At 42.9% G+C, this 24,969-nt stretch overlaps 1 protein-coding gene across 1 annotated transcript; it reads left to right on the forward strand.

Moving 5' to 3' along the window:
- The first annotated feature begins 20,496 nt into the window (after positions 1-20,496).
- LOC134600865 (P2X purinoceptor 7-like) lies at positions 20,497-24,345 on the forward strand. The gene is made up of 3 exons (XM_063445252.1): positions 20,497-20,543; positions 20,985-21,355; positions 24,118-24,345. The coding sequence occupies exons 1-3, from the start codon at positions 20,541-20,543 to the stop codon at positions 24,302-24,304; spliced, it is 561 nt and encodes a 186-aa protein (XP_063301322.1). The 5' UTR covers positions 20,497-20,540; the 3' UTR covers positions 24,305-24,345.
- The last annotated feature ends 624 nt before the right edge of the window (positions 24,346-24,969 follow it).

Consider the following 24,969-nt stretch of genomic DNA (forward strand, 5'->3'; position numbering starts at 1 on the left):
CATTCAGAAACCTGCTCCTTTTTAACTCTTCAGGTTGGAACTCAGGCTAATGTAATCTGTGTTTACTGTCTAAATTATACACTAACCTGTAGGGTCTCACTTTAATAACAAAATGTATTGTTATTGGAGTATAGATACCATAACTTGAGATGTTAAAGCAATCATATTTTACCTGTAGTTGATAATGAGCATCACTTAAAAAGTGGTGAACTGGAGTAGGTAGCATTCAAATAGAGTTAATGAAGAACTCTGACAAGAACTACTACGATTCACGAATAAACTTTTGTGTATAAAGTACTATAGACTATAGTACTATAGTCTCTACATACTATAGATTAGCGCTTTTCAATTAATAACAATCCTTCTAAAATTGTGCCCAAGAATGTGTGACTTGCAGCTCTAACTATAATGCTGTTAAATTATCTTCTTTTTTTTTTATTATTCTTTATTTAAGATGTTTGTGAATAGTATCATAGGAGGAAAACCTATATTGCACTTGAAATCCAGGGATCTTACACTTTATGGAAGGTCAGTCTATCAATTTCAAGGGCATGCTGTGTATTGCTGTAGTGGAGGAAGGTGTGTGACTGTCACCTGCTTGCTATTCTGGCTGCTCATTTGTTTTTGTTTCTGGTGAGCGTGTCCAAAGGCTTTGCGAGTAATAAGGCCCAAGGATATAATGGGTATAGCTTAACTAACACTTGTAAAAGCAGTGTATGTATCTGGGACCAAAATGTTTCACATTTTGGCCATGACCACCAAACGTGGAGGATTGTGCCTGTTTCCCTGCAGTCCGTTGATAGTTTTCCCATTTTGCGTAATCTACTAGGGGTAAGAAAACCAACTAAAAAGCATTTTGTATGGTTGTTTTTTGTGTGTGACTCAAATGGTTAATTTACTCATGGCTTCCAAAATCTCCGTCTGACCAGTCACATGACTACAAGGGGGACGCCTAAGTCCCGATCCCACGCTTCAATATATGGCTGAACATCTTGTGAGGGATATGTCATTAACACCTTAACATAAAGTATAATGTTAAAATTGAAAATGTTAAATTAGGTAGTAAAAGGCAGCCCTGTGGAAAATCATATAACATGAGAGTATGCTAGGGAAGCAAGAGGGTAAGCCAAAATGTGCCAGGACCATAAGCAGGAGGGCAACAAGAGGTGGTCAAACTCCTATTTGACATTTAGGGAAATCAGATCCGAGGGTCTCTGAGCATATCGAATAGGGTTAATCGTCCATCTAGTGTTGTCTGCTGCTTATTGGTTAGGAATGAACAAAACTTGGTCTGGGTATATCACATGGTCCAGATATGGATTCAGTCGGTTTGCTAAGCCTTTGGTCACAATTTTGATGTCAGTGTTAAGAAATGAGATTAGACAAAAGTGTCCTGGTAATACATGATCATTGTCTAGTTAGTGTCTTAAGCAGACAGTGAAATTGTCTTACTTGACAATGTAAATATGAAAGCGTCAAAAAGTCCAGTTTTATTTAAAAATTGCAACTTGAAACAGCAGATGAGATCCTGTTAAAGTGAAGTTATACCTCGGGCCTAAATAAATACCCAAAACAGCAGGACATAACCTTAAAGGGTAACACCATAATCACTTCTGTATGTTGAGCTCTTTATAAAAGAAATTCACTAAATTATATAAACTTACGGTAATCTAAATTTCAAAATGCATGCAAACAAAGCTAATTTCGATAAATTTTCCAGCTTGACCATTTTACTCAGAATTGCACCATTTGGTACAAATCAGAGTTTAGTTAGTAACTCATTAAATTAAAATGTTCTGTACTGGGGAGCGGAGCCTGGGACTGATCCCGACTGGACGCACATTCTGCCAGCTCCCACTAGAAATCAACCTTAAACGACAAAAACGCGAAATTGCAAAAAAGAAGCAAACTCACAAACCACACCGATCGAACCAGGGTACCGTGAGGAACAAGCTGATGCCCTTCTTCCAGCCTCCGAGGACCGGTAAGGCCAAACGCAAAATTCAGGCCTACCGCCAGCCTACACTCCACACCCTGGAGACATACCTCGACGGCTTCTGGGGACATAACGAGCCAAGAGCGGAGGGGGAGAACCCCGCGACATCCGCGGACACCCCAACAACAATGCCACGCCGCTCTCAGAAAGGTCGGCAGAGCTCCCCAGCAGAACAACCCGGCATCGGGGAACTGCTGCAACGCAAGGCACCACCTAAGATGGCAGCGGAGGAGACCTCCTCTGCACTACAGCGGCTCATGCTATCGGCCTCACCACAGGCAACCCCTGTACCCACGTCGCAGCCTCAACCCACAGACCAGCCACAGGCAGCACAAACACACGAGATGCAGCCTGCACCTTCACCCCAACCACAGGCGGCCCCAACGGAAGGGACACGACGGGCTAAACTCCCAACCCTTCAAGAATCCGTTACAGAAACAGGGGAACACACCCTGGCCACGAAACAGGATCTCCAACTATGGATGCAAGCACTCCAGGACTTCATTGCCGCGGACATAAGCACCATAAAGGCAGAGGTACGGCAAAACACAGCCAGGGTAAATACTATGGAGGAGAACGTAGCACAAGTTACAGGTGAAATGTCCCACCTCCAAAAAACCTTGCATGATTTACAAACGACCCAACAGGCGCTAGCAGTGCAGATATCCTCCCAGGGGGACCACCTGCCCCGCACCCACATCAAACTCCGGGGGGTACCCACTACAATCTCTCAAGCCGAAATACCTCACTACATCAGGAGGCTCCTGAACACGATCCTATCACCCCAGGCCGCCCGAAAAATCACTCTACAGGGCACATACCGCCTGCCAACTGGGCCCAACTCACCTTCCGCAGGAGCAAGAGACGTCATCCTCTGCTGCACCACGACACAAGATAAAATCACCATACTGACGGCAGTAAAAGGCAAGACACCCCTGAGTTTCGAAAATGCCCAATTGCTTTTTTTCCAGGACCTGACAAGGGCAACCCTGCAATGGAGGAAAACGATGCACAGCTTAACTAGCCGCCTGAGAGCAGCAGGAGTGCAGTACCGATGGGGGGCACCCAGGGTCCTGACAATCACGCACAACGACAACACTTACAAGGCCACGTCGGAGGCGGACATACCTGCTATACTAGCAATGCTAGGACTCACAGAGACACACAGGAATACGGGCACGGGTAGCTCATCTCAGATGGGGGACCCTGCCACGGCGTCCTCTTTTGTACCTCGACCCTCGAGGAGTTCACACACAACTCCCTGACGCAAACCTGTACCCCATAGCTGGTTCAAAGGGGACTCAGCCACCTACACAAGGGGCATGGTTCAATAGGTCCTAACGGACTCTCGGTTTGCAACTGTTTTATATGCAATTTTTCCTTTGTATTTACTTTGTTTTCCCGTACACTCACTTGTTCATGTCGATTTATACCTTTTAAAGGTCAGCCGGGCCCACCAGCCCACATATAGCCTCAGAGGGGACACGCAGAGTACAACACAACTCCCCCCTCTCCCCCCCGCTACCCCCTTGGTTAGGGGTACCCACCAACGCGCAACAAAACACCATAACACACATCACATAGCAACCCATGGCAACCAGAAACACTGACCTATAGCGACTACCCCGCTCGTCACAAACTTGTAACACGCCAGATTAACCAAGCAATGAGCTTGGGCACATAGTATAATCAAACGAAAACACGGCTAGGCAAAGAGCATGGGTGCACTGTCCAACACTAGGGACCACAACAGTAACGTAACCTGTTCGAAAAAGTTGAAAATGTGTGCAAACTCACGTGACAAGCTACTAACCCATCTTTCTTTCTGTATGTAATATCACCTTTGTCACTGTAATGCAAGTACTATAAACATGCACCTTTAAAATAAAGAATTAAAAAAAAAATGTTCTGTACTGTGCAGTTTAAAGCAGTGGTTCCCTATCTAGTCCTTGGACCGATGTGCAGGTTGGAAGCCACTGGTTTACAGTCATTTACAAACAGATTCTACAGAATATATTTGCCTTTACTTAATATTACATTTTAACTAGAAACATTGTGAATCAGAAGCTAAAATCCATTCTTACCTCAAGATTCAGATTTCTCTTTGTGATTTTTCAGCTCAAACCATGGAAAAAATATTAGTATCTATTAGACAAAAATATCCAGTTTCCAACAGCAAAGCACTATGGCCTTGAGTGTGGGAAAGGTGAAAAACAGTAAGGTCCTGTCCCAGGGCTTATTTTATTTAGAGTTGATCCGCAACAAGATGACTTGTCTATAATCACGCATGCATTTTTTTTTCCAGTTAATGGACATTAAAGGCCATTGGGCTCTGCGAAAAATTATCTAGGAGTCATGGCTCTGGAATCCATTCAACAAAGCAAAAGGAGAAAAAAAAAAAGCAAAATTGGTTTGTGTTTTATTTTTCTTCCTTTTTGGCAGCGTGCTGCAGTTATTTTTGTGTTGGATATATGCCCAAAGAGTAGCTCAAGGTTATGAGCAAATGTGCTTGCTAGAGGAATCATAGATTAACCAAATGTAATTTCAGAACATAATTACATTGCCGTTATAAGAGAAAGTATCCCTTCCTTCAATGTTTTCTTTTTATTTCCTTCTAGAAATTCTGGTTTATGCATGATTAAGACATCTGCCTGCCCCCTTTGTCTCAAGATGCACATAGTATCTTAATCATCAATGTAAAACTGCGTCATCTAAAATTGGATTGCATTTACAAGAAATAACAGGTTCAAAAGCAAAGCAAATCTCATATGTCCCTAAAGATTGTTACCCTATGTCATGAGTAAAACAGAGTAATTTAATTGTATTGCAAATTAGTGTTAATTTTATGCTAATTGTATAACTTTTGAATAATGATAACCTTACACCTAATAAGTGTTGGAAGGGAATTTATGATTTGTTATTAATATTGTAAAGTCTGACGACCTTCAACATTACTCCTCGGGATGAGGCGCACTTACCCATTCTTCATAGGTTCCTATCTCTGCGGATTGTTGTCACTGTGGTGACGCCAGCTACCACTTCTTTAATCTGTTATATTCTACAGACAGTTGAATATAAATGTTAATATATTGGATTCATATTAATGTCAAAATGTTGGGGCTAGGTTCTTTGGCACAGGTCTGCTTTCAAATTGTCTATTTTCATATTTATGTAGTATCTAGTTGCTTGCTTTTGCTGTATATAGCCATTTGTGTCACTGCTCGGTGTTTGTATTTGTTTAATTTCATTAGGTGTGCATCCTTTATACATGTATATATTATATTTGTACTTTGGAGTGCTTTATAGGGTTGCACCTTGACTTGATGAATTGTTTGTGTGCCCTCCACTGACTTGTTTGTAGTACTCAGTATATTGGATGCAATTAAAACACGTGTGTACAGTGGACAGTACAAATGAATAACAACAATATCTATACAGTATAAAGGTACAAGACGAAATGCAAGAAGTTAGGATTATGCTGTTAACTTCAACAGGCAGAACAGTGTTATTCACTAAAGTGTGAATTGTTTAAAAATTAAAGGTACATTTCTATAAAATAGGTTCATACCACAGTAGTTGAACAAAAAATAAATCTCCAAATCAGGTTTTATTCACCATAAATTCCAAACATGTCATACCGAAGAAGCAGCAATACTGCTTTCACTTGTTGACGTGGTTATGGTGAAATAGAGAGCTATTTTAATTTATCTGCCAGAATGTAACTTACCCTTTGGTTTCCAGAGTTCTTTGCTGACTATGAAGAATTCATGCTACATTAACGTTCTTTGTTAGCATGCTGGTGAATAATGCACGGTTTTTACACTAGCAGATGAGAAGCATTTGATTTGTTATCCAGCTAATAATGAGGATTTTGGCCTAAGGGCATTGGTAAATATTTTATTAAATCCCCACACTCTCAGTGGAGTGCAATCATTAATTTTATATGTGAGGTAAATTAATTTAAATTTTTAGTAAAGAGTTTTTTGTTCTGCAGATCAGTGCTTACCTTCGTATGGATTGTTGAGAAGAGTTGTGTGGCGGTATACCTTCTCAAGAATGGGTTACTACCGCCTGTGGTCGACCCTTCCTAGTTGTGCCCAGCCCTAGAGTGAATATAGCAGCAAGCCAGTGATTATAGTTGCTTGCGGAAGGGCAACAGTGGTATCACCCAAACACTAGTCGAGACTTAGTGAAATACACACTGTATTTATGCACAGACCCCCTGGTCTCTATTCAAAGTAAAATGAAAACATAGGCCCGTCCAGACGCCACTGTGTCTGGGAGATAATGGAATCGCCCGGACAGAGGAAGCCAGACACCCCAAAATGACACATGCCATAGCTCCTGGTGCCAGGTATGATCCCTCCAAATAGCGGAGCTATCGGATGTACAGCGCCCGAGAAATTGTCGTACAAAGTCTGGGCTTGAGGCTCTGTACATACACGAAAATAGCTCCACAGGATCACTTGGTTCCGGCCGGTGATTCAAATTTCCTGCCTAAACCAAACGGAGGCCAATCAGAAGAAAGGGTGCAAAACCAACTTGCACCTATTGGCACTTGGGGATAGCATTCAGTGACGGCGTTCTGTTAGAACATCTCCCCCTTGTCCACCTCCGACAGCCACAGCATGATCCACAGCTCGCTGCTGTCTGGAGTGGACACAGTCTGTGAGTGCCATGCCCGCAACACCACTTGTCCTCGGCCAGCCCCCACAGTCCCAGGGACTGGCTGGCTTTGCACCCTGCACCCTCCTTGGTACAGGGTGACAGACATTAGCCAGTTAGGCCGTCCAGCCCAGGCCCTGGTACACAAAAAACCCACCCAAACAAGTGTGCTCTCCCGGCCATTCCATCACTTGCGTCTCTGCAGTTTTCTCGGTTGGTTGAGGATGATGGGAGTAGTTGGTCGAGTCCGATGTGGCTCCACTTCCTGTTCATCGCTGGGTTCGTGGCTGGCTGCTGTGCTCTCCCCCTGGAGCTGTTCGGGATACGGGGAAGACAGCAGGAATACTCCAACTCCCCCTGGATCTCACTCAGCTGCTGGGGAGTGGTGCAGACTGCACCCGCTCCTGGGGACCATCGCTCGGATAGGTAGAGTCCGTTTGCCCTCTGCCCAGGAGCCTGCGCTCCTACTGCCATTGTGTGTCTGGGCCCTATGAGGCTGCTAGGGTCCTTAAACAAAGGTGGGCAGAGACCAGAGCCTCTATTCCTATTCACTTCTGGGGCCCTGCAAGGCTGCCAGGGCCCAACTTCGGTGGGCAGAAGCTACCTGCCCTTTGCCCGTGCCTCCACACCAAACGGCCCTCCATAACCTGTAAAACGGCCGGGGAAAGGGAGATCAGAGGCTGGCTGCGCTCTGCTGGGATGCATGTGTATCCTGGATGGAAGGGGTAGCGGTGGCCGTAGTCTCGCCTTCTACCCGCTGACCAGAACATAACAGGTCACTGGGGTCCGGAAAAGTCATAGGAGCTCACTTTTCCACTGGCAGGGTGCCCGTGGCGGCCGAAGTCTCATCCACAATACCCCCAGTTCCCATGGTTATCTGACGCTGGGGAATGAGACCAGTTGTCTCTACTCGACAACTCACACTGCCGCTGGGGAACGAGACCGGTTGTCTCTGTTCGCTGGACCTCACACTGCCGCTGGGGAAGAAGGTCGGAACGCTTCTCTCCCTGGACTGCACACTGCCGCTGGGAAGCAAGATCAGTTGTCTCCACTTCCTGGACCTCACACTGCCGCTGGGAAGCAAGACCAGTTGTCTACGGTCCCCAGACCTCACACTGCTGCTGGGGAATGTTATGGATAAAAATAATGCAAGGATATGTTCAGGGGAAACCAAATTGTTAGTTCGAGCGTGCTTGGAGAAGCAATCAGACACCAGCGGTTGTGTATCAAAGAAAGCTTCTGCTTTTTTAATGTGAGTGCATACAAGGTTATATAGTAAATAGCACAACAAAAACAGGATGCTTGAAGGTACTCTGTACCATAAAAGGAATTTACAGAACTAAGCATATTTCAATGGTTATATCTAAAAAAACATGAAGTTACTTAGGACATAAGAAGGGGGGCTGAGGGTGACAACTGCAATGGTCTCCTCAGAAGCCACAGAATGTCACAAGAAAAAGAGACTGCTTACGTGTCAAGCACTCAAACTAGGCTAAAGTTCAAAGCATATCATGATCCTGATCATGTTAAAGAATTTTAAACAGACTGGTCATCCGGTCATCTGTAGCTTGAGAGCCTTGGATCAGGTATAATCCTCCAAAGCGACAAGACTGTTTGTCGACCTTCCCTGGACCTCACACTGCTGCTGGGGAGGAAGGACTGAACGCTTCTCTTCCTGGACTGCACACTGCCGCTGAGGAGCGAGACCGGTTATCTTCGCTCCCTGGACCTCACACTGGTGCTGGGGAGCGAGACCGGTTGTCTTCGCTCCCTGGACCTCACACTGCCGCTGGGGAGCGAGACCGGTTGTCTTCGCTCCCTGGATCTCACACTGCCGCTGGGGAATGAGACCAGTTGCCTATGCTCCCTGGACCTCACACTGCCTCTGGAGAACGAGACCTGTTGTTCTCCTCCATGGACCTCACACTGCCACTGGGGAGGAAGGACAGAACGCTTCTCTCCCTGGACTGCACACTGCCGCTGGGGAACGAGACCAGTTGTCTCTGTTCCCGAGACCCTACACTGCTGCTGGGGAACGAGACCAACTATCTCTACTCCCAGTGGTGCCTGCTGCTGTCCCAAGTCTAGTAGGCTTCGGTAGACTTGTTCTAGTTCCATTTCAACCATGACCAGACGGGTGATATCTGGCCCCAGCCCCGTACTATCAGGGAGCTCCAGTGCATCTATTCAGTATTCCCAGATGTCCCAATACCAAGACTCCTCTGTGCTACCAAGCTCACTGTCCTCCTGTAATGCCTCCCATAGCATTACAGGAGCATCCCCCTCTAGCGTATCATCTTCAGCCAGCCCAGGGCACCTCTGGACCGAGTACCACAGTAACGCCCGGTATGCCTCATCCAGCCACAGTTCCAGTTTGACCAGGCACTGGAGTTCCATGACTCACTCTTCCAGGGACTGTTTTCCCAGGAAAGGCATCCACGGTGTCACTTGTTTGTTTGCACTGTTCTGGACCGGGGAGGCTCTCACTCCATGAAGCTCGCATCTGTGGCAGAACCACTGCTTGTTCGGGTGCTTTCCACTCGTATTGTGTGTTTTTCCCTGTGTTTCGTGTATTGTACCTCGCTCCCTGTTCAGGAGTGCTCCTACGAAAGAAACTCATTCGTCTCCCGAATGGGGACCACCCAAATATCCCAAGTAGAATGTTCTCACCTCTCACATAGTTGTGAAACCACAATTCAAAAAAAATTAATGAGTACTCCCCTTGGGTAGCCGCCATTTCATATAGATGAACGCCAGCCAGGGGGTGTGTTCATGGATTGTTTCTCGACTCGTTCGTCTCCCGAATAAGATCCCCGGTGCCCCGTTAGAGCGTTCACACCAATTAATCAAAATGTTCGCAACATAAGTGTGAAACCACAAGGGAAATAATTAATGCGTGCTCCCCTGGGAGGCTGCCATTTCGCATTGACGAACGCCAACCAGGGGGAGCATTCATACCCCAAAATCTTGCCGGGTTTCCACACAGGGACCTCGCGAGCAGACACTAGTTGAGGAAGGTACCGCTGTGAGGGTCCCTGAGGTTGGTGTGGACACTTTTGGGGCACTGGCTAGTTTGGCGGGCTTTTCTGTACCTGGGAGACAAAGAGACAGACCCTTTTCCCACACCTTGGTTCCCAGGCACAGGGGCTCCTGTGGATGACCCCCCTGTCGTCCTGTGCGAGAGACCCCCGAGCCTGAGTGGCGGGCTTTCCATATTTGGGAGACAAAGGGACAGTTATCCCCCGTTCCCGCGCTTTGGCTCCTTGGTATATAGGATCCTGGGATACAACCCCTGTTTGTGTGTGTGTCGATGCATGGCTATGCAAAAAAGCCATGTGTGGCTCAATAAAATTGTTGTATCTCATAACTGGACGACACAGAGCGGTGTGTCGTCCAGTTACTAGGGGGAAATAAGTCTATATATAATCTAAGTTGTTCCTGAGCGGCTGAAGGAAGATATTAGTGGAGGTAACCAGTTGGGTTACAGAGTCTGAGAAATCGTCATACAGAGTCCGAGAAATCGTCATACAAAGTCTGCGCTTGAGGCTCTTTACATACCTGAAAATAGCTCCACAGAATCACTTGATTTCAGCCGGTAATTCAAATTTCCCACCTAAACCATGAGGCGGCCAATCAGGAGAAAGGACGCAAACCAATTTGCACCAAATCGGCGCTCACGGAGGGGAGGTGTCTCGCCAGCCGATCGGGAGAAAGGACGCAAAACCAACTTGCACCAATCGGCACTCGGTGATGGCATTCAGTCACACAAGTTGTATATCTTGAAAATAACCATTGGAGGGGCAATCTGGCCCTCTATTACGGTTTCTTGAGGCTCTTACTTGAGCCTTTGTCAAGAGAACACATACATTCAGAATTTGATCATACGTTAAGTTTTTTTTTATGTAAAGTTTTCTACATTAAAAAAATAAAATAAAAAAATGCACATCTAATTACAATACATTTTACACTCTAGATACTTGATAGTCAGATAATCTAGGCTACCCGAAATTCATAATCATACATTGTTGGTTTATGGGAAAAATACTATTTTTTTTTTTTTTATAATTCTTTGGCCGTTAAGTAATGCACATTTATAATTATATAGGTACACAAGCAAAGCATTTATGTCTAACGGTTATACATAACATTTGAACTTGAAACATAGTGATATAGACTTGTTTAATACTAGATAAAGCAGAACAGCCTTTGGATTGCATGTCGGCTTGTAATCAGTTAGAATGCTAACTCCAGGCTGTTTCATGTTAGTGCCCAGATTGGTGCAGCACATCAGTCCCGGTAAGTCTGCGTGAGGGCGCTTAGCCGATGCCTATTAGTGGCAGGCCGGCACCTCTGAGAGGCCTGAGTCCCCGTTTGCGGGTTCTTTTGGCGGGACTTCCCCTGGTGACCTCGGATTCATGCTGGTGCTGGGTCTGACATCATGAGGAGTGAGAAGAACGAGTGTCTCTGAACAGTGGGCTGAGAGTCTACCCCTTTCTGTCGTTGAGTCTCCTGGTGCTCTAGGGTGGTGAGTATTGGGGACTCTCATATGGATCTGTGGGCTGGAGAGGGGGCTGCCCTGGTGTGGGTCTTGCCAGAGAGTGCGAGGCCCTCTGACTCGGTGCCGTCTCTCAGGTGGGGTTGCACGGGTGGAAGGGGGGGCAGTGAGGGGGTAGCCCTGTGGTGCGTCTCTGTAGAGGCTTTGGGCGACTTACCAGTGGTCGTTGATTGATGTGCTGGAGCTCTTGTCGGTTCTTCCCAGCCATCCAATACACTCTTGGGGCGCTCACCGGTACTGCAGGCTTGTGCGTGGGTTCCCTTTTTACTGTTGTCAATGAGATTTCTTTCAGGGTGTTCCCACGGTTGGAGATCCAGGCCCAGAAGTCGGCGAATAAGCGGTCTAGCCCCTCCGACTGTAGGGGAAGATCAGGCTCTGGTGCTGGGGCCCACGTGGCTTCCGTCATGTTGTTTATCGATGGTCTGGTGATGCCGGTGTTTTGAGGTTGGTGCCTCCGCTCTTGGCTGCAAGCTTTAGTTGCCGTGATATCGCGCACCGGCAAGGTGGGGGAAAGGATGTTCCGTGGAGACCTGCAGTGTGGTAGGCTACAGTCGGCTGAGGGATCGGCCGCTTCCCCCGCGCCTCCCAAGTAGGCTGCAAGTAGGCCTCAGGTCTATCCCCTGGATGCGGTCGCCTAGTCAGGTCGCTGACTTGATTGGGCCTCTCTTCCATTGCAGACCCCTGTCTCTGGGGCTTAAAAGCAGGCGATTTGTTGTTTGTGGAGGAAATTATGGCTTATTTTGGGCTGGTTAGCTTGACAGCCTAGCTGAGCTGTCGCTCTTCTGAAGTGCGACAGCTCAGCTAGGCTAGGCTCAGCTCAGCTAGGCTGTCAAGCTCTGCCCCGGGACACGGAGACTCCTATTATGCATAACTCTTTCCTAAATTCCCTCAGCAGCAAAGATAGAGAGGAATATAAATATATCAAATTGAGAAAAAAAACTGTATAGTGACACAAGCCACCAATCACATAACGGAGGAAGTGACTATAAAAGGATTGTGTCTCCCAAGATTTCCCCTCTTTCTTTGTTGCTCCCTCAGACCAGCTAAGTATTCTCACTTGCTTTCTATAGTTACTGCTTAATCTTATTTACTGCCTAAAAGTTTTTTGTACTTGTACTTTTGGGGTATTTACTTGCATTTTACTTATTGTGCGGCTGTGTGGTGTGTTCCCCTTTCCTGGGTCTCTCACGGATCGGCCGTCTTAACAGCCAGACCCCCCTCCCCCACCCAATCCCTGCGATAGCGTGGGGGGCCTCTTGGTGGGCTGCCTGACGTCTTCCTACCCGTGGGCAGCAGCTGGCTCCCGTTCGTGTCAGCTGCGGCTCTCCTACATGCCGTCCGGGCGGACCTCGTGGGTATGGGTGCGTGCGGCCCCCTGCTGTGAACAGGCCGCGGCTGTTTATTTTCCTTGTGCGGCGGACATTTTGGGGACGGAGATTACTAACAATTTCCTCCTCTCTGGTGCAGCTCTTATCCGGTACACCTCCTTAACGATCCTCTCGGCTCCAGGGTCCCCTGGGCACACCACCAGTCAGGTTTTTGCTTTACTAATTTTTCTTTCCCTGTGGGTTATTTAACCCTTTCCCCTTAATATAGTTTCTGAGGAGTTTCAGCCCCTGCTGGACTCCACTATGACTTCCTCTATTCAGAGAGGGTACTGGGCCTCCTTCTGCCCCTGCCATGCCCGCGGCCCGTAAGGCTATGGCGAAGGCAAAACACCTCACCTCCCACATTTAATAAAAAAACAAACAAATAAAAACGCTAACTGTGGCAAGCGTTCGTGGCTAACTGGCTACTACAAAAGACTGGACATACCCCATTTTGAATACCCTGGGTTGTCTACATTTGAAAATGGGTCTCAAAAGGCAACACGGGCCCAGCAAACCAATCTGGCAAATTTCAACGTGCAAACATGGAAAAGGGGAAAGCCCTACATTTGACCCCTGTAAGTTTGCAAAAGCCCATAAAATCTGTACATTGGGGTACTGTTGTACTCTCGAGATGTTGCTGAACACATATTGGGGGTTTCTTTGTCAGTATCACATAAACAGAACTGAAAATCCATGCCTAAAGTACAATGTGAGAAAAATAACACAAAAAAAAGACTACCCAAAAGATTGACAAAGACTGGTGGTAGAATTAGTGCATGGAAAGTGTTAAAATACCACCATTTAAAATACCAAAGGGTGTCTACTTTTCAAAAATATATGGATTGATGGGGTAAATTACATTGGCCGGCTTCAAAAATGTCCCAAATAGAGGACATGGGTGCATGATGACCAGCTGTGAAAATTCTTAGTTAGAAAATGGAATGTGCACCCTCCAAATAAGGTATTTTATCCCCTAGAGAACCAGACACACCTATACATGGGTGGTATCACTGTACTCGGGAGATGTTGCTGAGCACATATTGGGGTGTTCATTGGCAGTAACCCTTAAAGTTCTCCATACACGTATTCTTAAATTGCTTTGTGCGTCAAAAAAAAATCTCCAATTATTTTTTAGTTTTTGTTTCAATTTGGCATAGATTGGTGGTAAAATGGTTGCATAAAAATAGCATGAAAAGAGTCAAAATACCTCAAGTTTAATACCTTAGGTTGTCTTCTTTTAAAAAATATATACATGCGTAGGGTTATTCTGGGATTCCTGACATATCACTGTTAATTAAATTTTTAAAACAAAAAAAATGGTTTGGAAATAGCCAAGTGCTATTTGTACTTATAGCCCTATAAATAAACAAAAAAAAACATGTTAACATTGGGCATTTCTGAATTGTTGTTTTTTGGCGGTTGTAGATGCATAACAGATTTTGGGGGTCAAGGTTCGAAAAAGTATTTTTTTTTTATTCTTTCATCATATTGTATGTTTTTTTATAGTAACTTTATGTGTGGGTACAGTAAATTAGTATGAGGAAAATTACAGCTAAACCCAAACACCGCAGAAATTTAAAAAGAGCCCTGGTCCTTAACAGTAAGAAAATTGAAAAACTGTCTGGTCACTAAGGGGTTAAACTGTAAAAATTTCAACTTGAAATTTACTCCAACATGGGGTTAAAATAACAGATTTTTTGGACTTAACCCATTTTCAAGATAATGCAGATTTTATAACAATGTTATTTTAAACCCACGGATAGTAACAGCTACGTTTACAAACCAAGCTGTCATTACCATCCGTGGCTAAAAGTAAAAGCAAAAAGTTAGTTAAAGGACCACTCTAGGCACCACTAAACTACCTGATTTAACAGCCCTATTCTATACCTGACTACTCAGTGCCCCTCTGAACCCCACTTTTAACTTTTAAATTCTATTCTAAATACCCCTTTACTTACCTTCTTTGTAGCGCTACGTCACCGATCGTCGACACCTCCCGCGCGGTCATTGGGTCTGCTGACTGTTTTCCCCGCTGTCCGCCATTGAATTTCCTCTCATAGGAAATCATTGCGGCCGAAAAGGGCATGCGCGTCCACCGCAGCGCTCAGCCGATGAAAATCTTCTCATAGAGATTCATTGACTACAATGAATCTCAATGGGAAGAATTTCTATGCATACCGCGCATGTGCGCGATCACGAGCGGCGAACTGAGTGACATCTCAGTTCACCGCCCACTGCCCTCCCTTAGCCCACCTCCCATTCCTGTAGCCCCGGTTTTCTATAAGATTCAGATACCTTCTGAATCTGATAGAACACCAACTCTCACTACAGGAGCAATGGCAGTCAAGTATATAAAACAATAATAAAATACAAATGCATCAATAAAAGTCCAGTGTCTTTAATTCTTCTTATATAGGTCCTATGGCCAATTCGCCAGTCCGTGAGTCCCATAGCAGCTGTTGTGCATCTTTTCAAATTCGAGTCAGTCTATGGACTTCCGCATTGTCACTGTGGAACGCACGTGCGTTCCACCCACCCGGAAGAGATCCTCTCTTTTCGACGCGTTTCCAAATACGCCATCTTTCCGCAGCTGGAACGCACATGCGTTCCCCCTCGGCCGTGGCCGAGAGATGTGGATACAGAAGGGGGGAAAGAAAATGTGTATCAGTTCACATGAAATCAAGTAATTAACATAAATCAAAGGCATGAATGAATGCCCCCTTCATTAGTTCAGACATTAAAAATCTATAGATATGCTTGATGGAATTTACATCCAATCTAAATGGTGAAATAAGGAATACATAAAGAGTTAATGGGGATATTAGAAGAGAGGGATACTGGAATATACAAACTACGATAAAAAATAACCATAATAAAAATAAAAATAAAAATAATAGACGGACTCGAATTTGAAAAGATGCACAACAGCTGCTATGGGACTCACGGACTGGCGAATTGGCCATAGGACCTATATAAGAAGAATTAAAGACACTGGACTTTTATTGATGCATTTGTATTTTATTATTGTTTTATATACTTGACTGCCATTGCTCCTGATGAAGTCTAACATTTAGACGAAACGCGTAGAGCTGCTTCATATATTCTGCAACCTGCTCCTTCCATTTACCATCTCAGAGGGAGGAATCTAATCTTTGATGAGCATTTTTACTTCTGATTTTCTGTACGTTTTTCCATTAAATGTGACTTTTTATACAATTAAGATTTCACACTATGTCCAGTTCTTCTTTTCTGCATGTACTCCTGAGGAATTATACTTCAAGATCTAAAGACATCTGATGGGCTTGAAATACTCCTTCACTTTGTGAGTGCATAATATTCATAGCAGGGACATATACACTAAACTGTGTTTCCCTATGAGTGTTCTCTGCTTTTGTTTTATCTAGGTGTATCTTGTTTTACAGATCAGTGCACTCGCTTGTTAACTAAACAGTGATTTCAAATCCTAAAAAGTACTATTTAAAAACACCTCACCTAAGTAAAAAATAATGGGGGTTTGGTTACATTATATGATCATACATTGCATAAGCCTGCCAACTGCATCAAAGTACCCCATTCTTGGCAGGTCCTACTCTAGCATCCTAATGCTTGCTTATTATTTTTTACCTAGTTGAGGTGTTTTTAAATAGTACTTTTTAGGATTTGAAATCACTGTTTAGTTAACAAGCGAGTGCACTGATCTGTATATTTTGTATTTTGGTCTCAGTAGCACCCTGTAATAAATCCATGAATAAATGCATGTTTAGGTGATTGCAGCCCTCCTGACGATAGATAGATAGAAAGATAGATAGATAGAAATATATCAAACAGAAAAAAATCCTTCACTCCAACCAAAATGAAAAAGTGATATCTGTTGCTCTGGCCGCTATAACAACATACCCAAACAAAATACCAGCACTCTATGAATTTTTAAATTTTGGATATTCTTTTATTCCAGAACCGACGTTGGTTCTGGAATAAAAGAATATCTAATATTTGCAATTTCTAGTGTGACGTTATTTTTTGGGGATATATTTATATATTATTTTTTTTTAATTTTTTCATTCCTGACAGCCGCTATCTCTCTCTCTCTCTCTATATATATATATATATATATATAGATATATATCTATATATATATCTATATCTATATCGAGAGAGAGAGAGGGGGGCTGTCAGGAAGAAAAAAAAGATATATATAAAAAGATATATATATATATATATATATATATATATATATATATATATAAATCCTAAAAAAATAACGTCACTCTAGGAATTTCAAATCCAATCTTTGATAATATTTTATTACAGATATTATATAAATTTATAGATATCTGTGTTTGTGTTTGTGTGTGTGTGTATGTATATATATATATATATAGAGAGAGAGAGAGAGAGACGTCATATATCTATTAATATATAGATATCTATCTAAAAGGTATCACAAGATACAAATTTTATCTGTTTTACATATATATATATATATATATATATATATATATATGAGAGAGAGAGATGGAGAGATGTTTGTGTGTATATATACACTCACACTCTAACACACTTATACATTCTTATATGTATCTCAAAGACATAAAGTAATAAAAACTATTAATAAAAATAACATCACCATTAAAAAGCTTTTTGTGTGTGTATACACACACACACACACACACATATATATATATATATATATATATATATATATATATATATATATATATAAAACAAAAATAGTAATGCACTCCACGTTCCTTGATGTACTTGCCCGGTGCTTATCAGCAAACAGATACAGCCAAAAGTACAAGATAGCACTCCAGGGACTTCCAAGTTGAATGAATAAAACTTAGCTTTTATTAGCTCAAAATAAAAATCAACGTTTCAGTCTGTATCACAGAAAGTCTGTGATACAGACTGAAACGTTGATTTTTATTTTGAGCTAATAAAAGCTAAGTTTTATTCATTCAACTTGGAAGTCCCTGGAGTGCTATCTTGTACTTTTGGCTATATATATATATATATATATATATACACATACATACACACGATTGCACACAGGCTCTATATATAATTCTGGTGCTTGCAGTCCATGGAAAATTTAACATAAATTGTACAGCTGACCAGCACTCAAGGTTATAGTGAAGCTTAAAAGACTCATATTAAAAGGTGGATAGATGTGTCAGTCCAGGTCTGTGACGTTCATCAGGAACCTGTTTAATATGAGTCTTCAATAAAGTTTACAAATTTTAATCTTCAGTAAAACATTGAGTGCTGGTCCTCTGTACAATTTATGTATAATATTTTCCCTGTACTGCAAGCACCCGAATTATATATTGCAATTTTGTGTGTGTGTGTGTGTGTATATATATATATATATATATTTCTTATTTATATATTTTTTGGTAAAAAAAAAATGTATGTGTATGTGTATTACACTGTCCATCCTTCTGAGGTACAAGTGGGACGCTCTGGGTCCACTTGCGTCCCCGTTATTTACCTCAAAGAGGAGTGAGAGCACTCCACCATCTTGCATGGCCAGCACCAAATCTGTGTCTCCATGCATATCACACTTTACCACCGTTAATTCTACAGTTATTTTTCCTTCACCTATGTTGATTTGCAAGGGAAATGTCTGTTTGTGCAAGTTCACCTTGCATCTCAACATGCTATCTCTCCCACCCTAATACTATCAGTCAGTCTCTAAACTGTCTGGCTCTAGCATGATGACATTGAAAAAATGTCACTATTAGACGCCATCTTATCTTCAATTTAATTAAAAATTTACAATGAATAGACTTTACTTCCCCCATCCATGTAGATTTGCAAGAGAAATGTCTGGTTTTAAAAATGTAACCTTTCATTGCCCTTTGCATGTCATCAGGATCTCTCTACACTTCCAATTCTTCCCCCCACACACTCACTAATTACTAACAATCTACAAACTATCTGTCCCTAACATGAGTTCAATAAAAACTTTTCCCTTTCATGAAACAATCTTATCTTCTATATATTTTGAAAAGATTTAAAAAAAAAAAAAAAAAAGTCTTTGCTACTCATGAGAAGGTGGTATGCTTGGAAGCTCTGGGTCCACCTTTCATCTCCATTTTTCATCCTCTTTTGATAGCGTCTCCTTTACACCATCTTGTATGGCCAGCATCAACTTATCTGGCCCTGCATGTGGTGTGTGCTGGAACACAATTCCATGTGCTACTCACCCACTGTGATGTAATTCCAGTAAAATACAAGTTTAGCAGGCTAAGATTGCCACAAGGCATACGTATGTACATGTGTTTGTAGTATCAGTTAGTTAGTTACACGTAGCTAAGATACTGTCATCACTGTACTGAGCATGTGCAAGAATGTAGGAACTGGAATTACGCGTCCCTCTCCTTTGTTTCAGATGAGCCACGTGGTTAGACCAGATGGATGAGTTTAGCCTCTATTCATTGAATAGGTTAAGGGTATGTGTGGGCGTAGTTAATTATGGGAGGAGCTACAGTGCTATATAAGGAATGTACTCTATGTATTCAGTGCTCAGATCTTTGCTGTTTTTGGTGACATTAGTCCCTCTGAGTCCCGATCGGTGAACCGAATAAAGAATCTCTTCCTTCCTGAAGAAACCTGTGTCCATCTCTCTGTGCTTGGCTTCCGTCAGTTTCTCCGGTATCACCCCCTTTAAAGGGACGCTATAGTCACCCAGAACAATTCAGATCAATGAAGTGTTGTGGGTGCCAGGCCACCCCGGTTTTAACCCATTCATATGTAAACATAGCAGTTACAGAGAAACTGCTATGTTTACATAGCAGGGTTAATACAACCTCTAGTGCATGTCTTCCTGACAGCCGCTAGACGTTTAACTGCGACGATGGATGTGAATTTTGCATCCATCGCGCAGAGCGTCCATAGGAAAGCATTTAGAAATGCTTTCCTATGGACTGTTACAATGCGCGCGCACGACACTTGCAGGGCATGCGCATTATGCACCACTCATGAGCTGACTTCAGTGGGGTAGGAGAGATAACGAGCGCGGAGGGAGCCCGGCGCTGGATTTAACTAAGCTGTTGAAGTGGTTTTAACACCTTCAGCGCCACGGGAGGTGGACCCTGACGGAGATTTTCCACCAAAGATTATATAGTGTCATGAAAACAGCTTTGTTTTACAGACACTACAGTGATCCTCTAATTAACTTTATTAAAGGACCACTCTAGGCACCCATACCACTTCAGCTTAATGAAGTGGTCTGTGTGCCAGGTCCCTCTAGGAGTAAACCTTTCTTTTATATCAACATAGTAGTTTCAAAGAAACTGCTATGCTTATAAATGGGTAAATCCAGCCTCCAAATCCTCTAGTGGCTGTCTCATTGACAGACGCTAGAGGCGCTTGCGTGCTTCTCACTGTGAAAGTCACAGTGAGAAGAGGCAAGCGTCCATATGAAAGCATTGGAAATGCTTTCCTATGAAACAGGCTGAATGCGCGCGCAGCTCTTGCCGCGCATGCACATTCAGACAAAGAGGATTATCGGAGGTGGAGAGGAGGAGGAGAGCTCCCCGCCCGGTGCTGGAAAATAGATAAGTTTAACCCCTTTCCTCGCCATCCAGCCCGGCGGGAGGGGGACCTTGAGGGTGGGGGCACCCTCAAGGCACTATAGTGCCAGGAAAACGAGAGTTTTCCAGGCACTATAGTGGTCCTTTAATTAATTTTTAAAAATTGTTTTACCTGCCTCTTCAAAAATGTAAGGACTAGACTCTATTGATCATCTCGTCCACTCACATGATGCCAGCAACACACATCTGTCGTAATAAAAACAAAAAAATAAAATTAATATAATGTACAAGAAATGTTTCTTCTTCTTCTGCTTATTTTCATTGATTTCTTCTTTTTTAAAAGCTAAGTAAAAAAAATGGCAAGTGGAAATAGTTCAGATTCATCAGGTCCAAATGATGCGGACATCCAACATATGGTAAGTTTACATAAGTGACTTACATTTTTCATGTTCACTCTATTTTAGTAATATAAATTACCAAAAAAAAAAGATCTCAAAAGTCTAGCCGTTTTCCTATGGGCGGTTTGAATGCGTGCACTGCAGTTGCCGCGCAGGCGCATTTGGCAATGATGTCAGTAGGAGGAGTGTTCACCCTCGCCGAGGGAGCACGGTGCTGGAGAAAGAAAAGTGGCTGAAGGGGTTTTAACCCCGAGTGCCCTGCGGGAGTAGGACCCTGAGGGTGGGGTGGACCTAATGGCCCTATATTGACAAGAAAACATTTTTTTTTCTCAAAACACTATTGTGGTCCTCTAACTGTCATAATTTATTCAATACAGAATAGGATTCATACAAATGTTATTGTGTTTATGAAGATCTAAAACATATTAAAAAAAAAAAAAATACTACATATATTTATAGCTGTCAGAATATTTTGAGGACCGTCATCGACATGCAGTTGATCCTGATATTTTAAATAGTATGGACTGGGATCCACCTGCACAGCAAGTGATTAACAACGAAAATACGCAAGGTTCACCAGCAAGAGTTGGAACATCGGAATGGTGTCTATGTGGCAATTGTATGCCAATGCAAAGTGAGGAAGAAAGTCTATGCTGCAGGGAGATAGAGAACATTGTCGATATGTTGAATGAACAACACAATTGCATTTGCAATCTTCCATATCTACGTGAGCAATTATCTTCACGGGAACACGTGCTGTCTCTATACCGTTATGGTCTCAGCTATGTAAAATCCGCTAGATTCCGTTCTCCGGAACAAATGCAGGAAAGGTGAGTCTATCATAAATCTAAATACAGCGCATTGTTCTTTAAAACGGTCATGTATTTTGAAAAAAATGAAGCAAAATTAATCTCTAAAGGAGCACCATAGTAACACACACAAAAAAAAAAAAACTTGTTTTGCTGGCACTATATAGTCGTTAGGTCACCCCACAACCTCTTGGGAACCAATCCTGCCGGGCTGAATGGGTTAAAACATCGTCAGCCACTAGCCTTTGTCCAGTATTGTGCTCCCCCGGTGATGGTGACCTCTCCTCCTCCTGCCAACGTCCGCTACCAATGCACATGCGTGTCTATAGCGTTGCGCATTCGGAAAACAGCCTATAGGAAAGAATTACTCCATGCTTTCCTATGAACGTCCAGCGTCTTCTCACTCAGTTAGAATTGTGGAAGCTCCTCTTGCGAATGTCGGTGAGACAGCCACTAGAGGCTGGATTAACCCTCAGTGAAACACAGCAGTTTCTATGAAACTATGTTTACACTGAAATGGGTTAAAACTAGGGGGACCTGGCACACAGACCACTCCAAGTCAATGAAGTTGTCAGGGTGCCAGCAGGGCCGGTGCAAGGATTTTTGGCTGCACAGGCAAAAATTGATTTTGCCGCCCCCCCCCCTCCCCCCTTCCCCACACACACACTGGTTCCCTGGGTACTGATAGGCATGCAACACTTCCCCTGCTGCTGGAAAGGCCTACAAGAAAGCTCTGGTTAGTGCCACTGACCTACGCCCAGCCACGCATTAACTCTCTCATTGGCTAACAGCGCTTAGCTGAAGCTCTTAACCAATAAGCGAGGTCCTACATGGCTGGGCTTAGCTCAATAACAGGAGTTTCTGGTGGCAGCCTCCTGAAAATTAACCCCCTCCCTAAGCAATATTAATAATCACATAGGCCTGCAGTTTACTCCATGCCTCCCAAAAATTGGAAGTCCTTATTTCTTTGCAATTATACCCTCCTAAACTAAAATTACATATTTCTCTGCAATGTACCCCTTTCTCCTCAATTCACATCATGGCTAGCTTCCCATAGCAATTAGGTCAATTAACCCCTTCCAGGTTCCCTGTGTGCACCCTTTTATAAGCTTTTCCAGCTACTTCTGCTCTACACACTTACAGTGTAACAGTCACAAAACACTCACTCACAGATAGGGGCACACAGTCATACACACACTGCCCTCAGTCATACAGGAACATAAATTCTCAGAGATATACATAACAATTACATACAAACACATTCAGTTACAGTCAAATAAAATCACAATCAGAAATATTCTCATACACATTTACAGTGATACACACTTACAGCATACACCTACAGTCACACTCATAGATGCACAAAATCACACAGACACAGACTTACAATTATGCATGCAGAGCATGCACACTCACAGTCAGACATTTATACTCTGACACACACAGACAACACACTCACATTCACAGACCCTGATACCAATCACTTTCATACACCAGACAACACACTCACATTCACAGACTAAGATACCCACTCACATTCACAGACTAAGATACCCACTCACATTCACAGACTAAGATACCCACTCACATTCACAGACTAAGATACCCACTCACATTCACAGACTAAGATACCCACTCACATTCACAGACTAAGATACCCACTCACATTCACAGACCAGATACTCACTCACAGTCACTCATGGAGACACACCATAGGTGATCTACCATCAGACCTTGTAGCTCCTCATGCACACTGAGCTCCTGTTGCTGAGAGCTACTAATTCCTTTATGCCCCATAGTGCTCCTCACTTTAACATGCAGTATGTGTGTTGTGGCAGCTCCTACCTGTAGGAGCTGGAGCCAGCCTTCAGAGTGGGAGCTTGTTTCCCACTCCCACGCGGTCTGATGACATACGTCATGTTATGGGAGGGCTGATTCAACAAGGGGGCGTAGCTTTGCAGACAGCAGCCAATGAAACCTCTGCAGGGCTGTTACAATGCCTCGGGGAGGCCCTGCAGCCTCCAGGCTTCCATAGTGTGTCTCCGTAGCAGCAGCTCTGCCCTTCAAAACACCGGCAGTATGTGAGTTGTGAGGGGCGGCTGCTGTGGGCTTAGGGTGTCAGAAATTTTTAAAAATCCAAGTCTCTGGCCAGGTGCCAGAGATTTGGATTTTTGCGCCCCCCTTCTGTGGCGCCCTAAGGCGGCCGCCTGTGCCGCCTTATGGACGCGCCGGCCCTGGGTGCCAGGTCCCTCTAATTTTAACCCTGCAGCCCCAAACATAGTGTAGGAGAAACTGCTAGCTTTCAATGAGGTTTAATCCAGCCTCTAGTGGCTGTCTCACTGACAGTCGCTGGAGGAGTTTCCTCAATTCTCACAACGCTGGATGTCCATAGGAAAACATGGAGTAATGCGGACATTGGCAGAAGGAGGAGAGGTCACCAGCACCAACTGAGCTCGGTGCTGAAGAAAGTCAAGTGTCTGAAGGTGTTTTAACCCCTTCAGCACATCATATGGGGGGGCGCTGAGGGAGGGGGGGGGGCAACTAATGACCCTATAGTGCCAAGAAAACAAGATTGTTTTCCTGTCACTATAGTGCTCCTTTGTTTTTAGTATTCTAATACTACAATTGGTTATGTTTTGTTTTACTTACTTTCTACAGTTTTGGATGCTAAATGTTATATTCATAATTTAATATTTTTATTCTATACTCCATTGACAATCATTTTTTGTTTGGTTATTTATATGCAATGTAAAATGTTTCCTTTATTTTTTGGGGGGTCACAGTGACTACCGAAAAACTGCCTACAGGTCCTTCACAATGTGGGTGTACGGATACCTGGGACCCAAAAGGCGGCGTCCGATACCCTCATGCACAGTAAAACTGATTAGGTCACACTTTCCTGCACCTGATGCGATATACATGGGTTTTAGATATGCGGATGATGACCCTATAGCTGTTGAACTTGTATAGTAGACAGTACGTAGCCTTGCAATTGTTTTACTTTATCAAAATGTGTTAACTATTCAACATTGTTTGTTTGTTGTATATAATGTTTAAAAAATGTCATTTGTTAATTTATTTTTGTTGTACAATGTAAACTGTTATAAAAAAAATTATTTGTGTTATATTAATATATTAAAAATGTTAAAAAAAATTGCATTTTTAATTATTTTAATGATACTTTCATCTACTAATTTTATTTTATAAACAAAATAACACAAACACTAATATATATATATATATATATATAAAAAAAAAAATTTTTCCAATACTAAAAGTAATTTTACTGCAGTGTGATGGGTAAAATGATTTGTCCTTTAAACCTGCTATCACTAATTTCAATAGGGTGTCTACATGTACATAATTATCGAATAAAGTACAAAAATTGCGAAGTAATAAACATTTATTAACAACAATCAAAACATTTTTAACAACAATAATTTAATGTAATAAATAACAAAATTTTAAAAATAAAATTTGGAACACAAGTAAACTTTTTTTTAAAAGCATCAACATCGCTAAATTAACTTTATTGTTACATTAATTGGTTTGAAAATGTAAATAATATATGATTTTTTTTAATTAAGTAAAAAATTGTACAATATCAACGTTGAACTTTCAAGAATATGACAATA

Source organism: Pelobates fuscus, chromosome 3 (genome assembly GCF_036172605.1).
Source record: "Pelobates fuscus isolate aPelFus1 chromosome 3, aPelFus1.pri, whole genome shotgun sequence".
Taxonomy (NCBI): domain Eukaryota; kingdom Metazoa; phylum Chordata; class Amphibia; order Anura; family Pelobatidae; genus Pelobates; species Pelobates fuscus.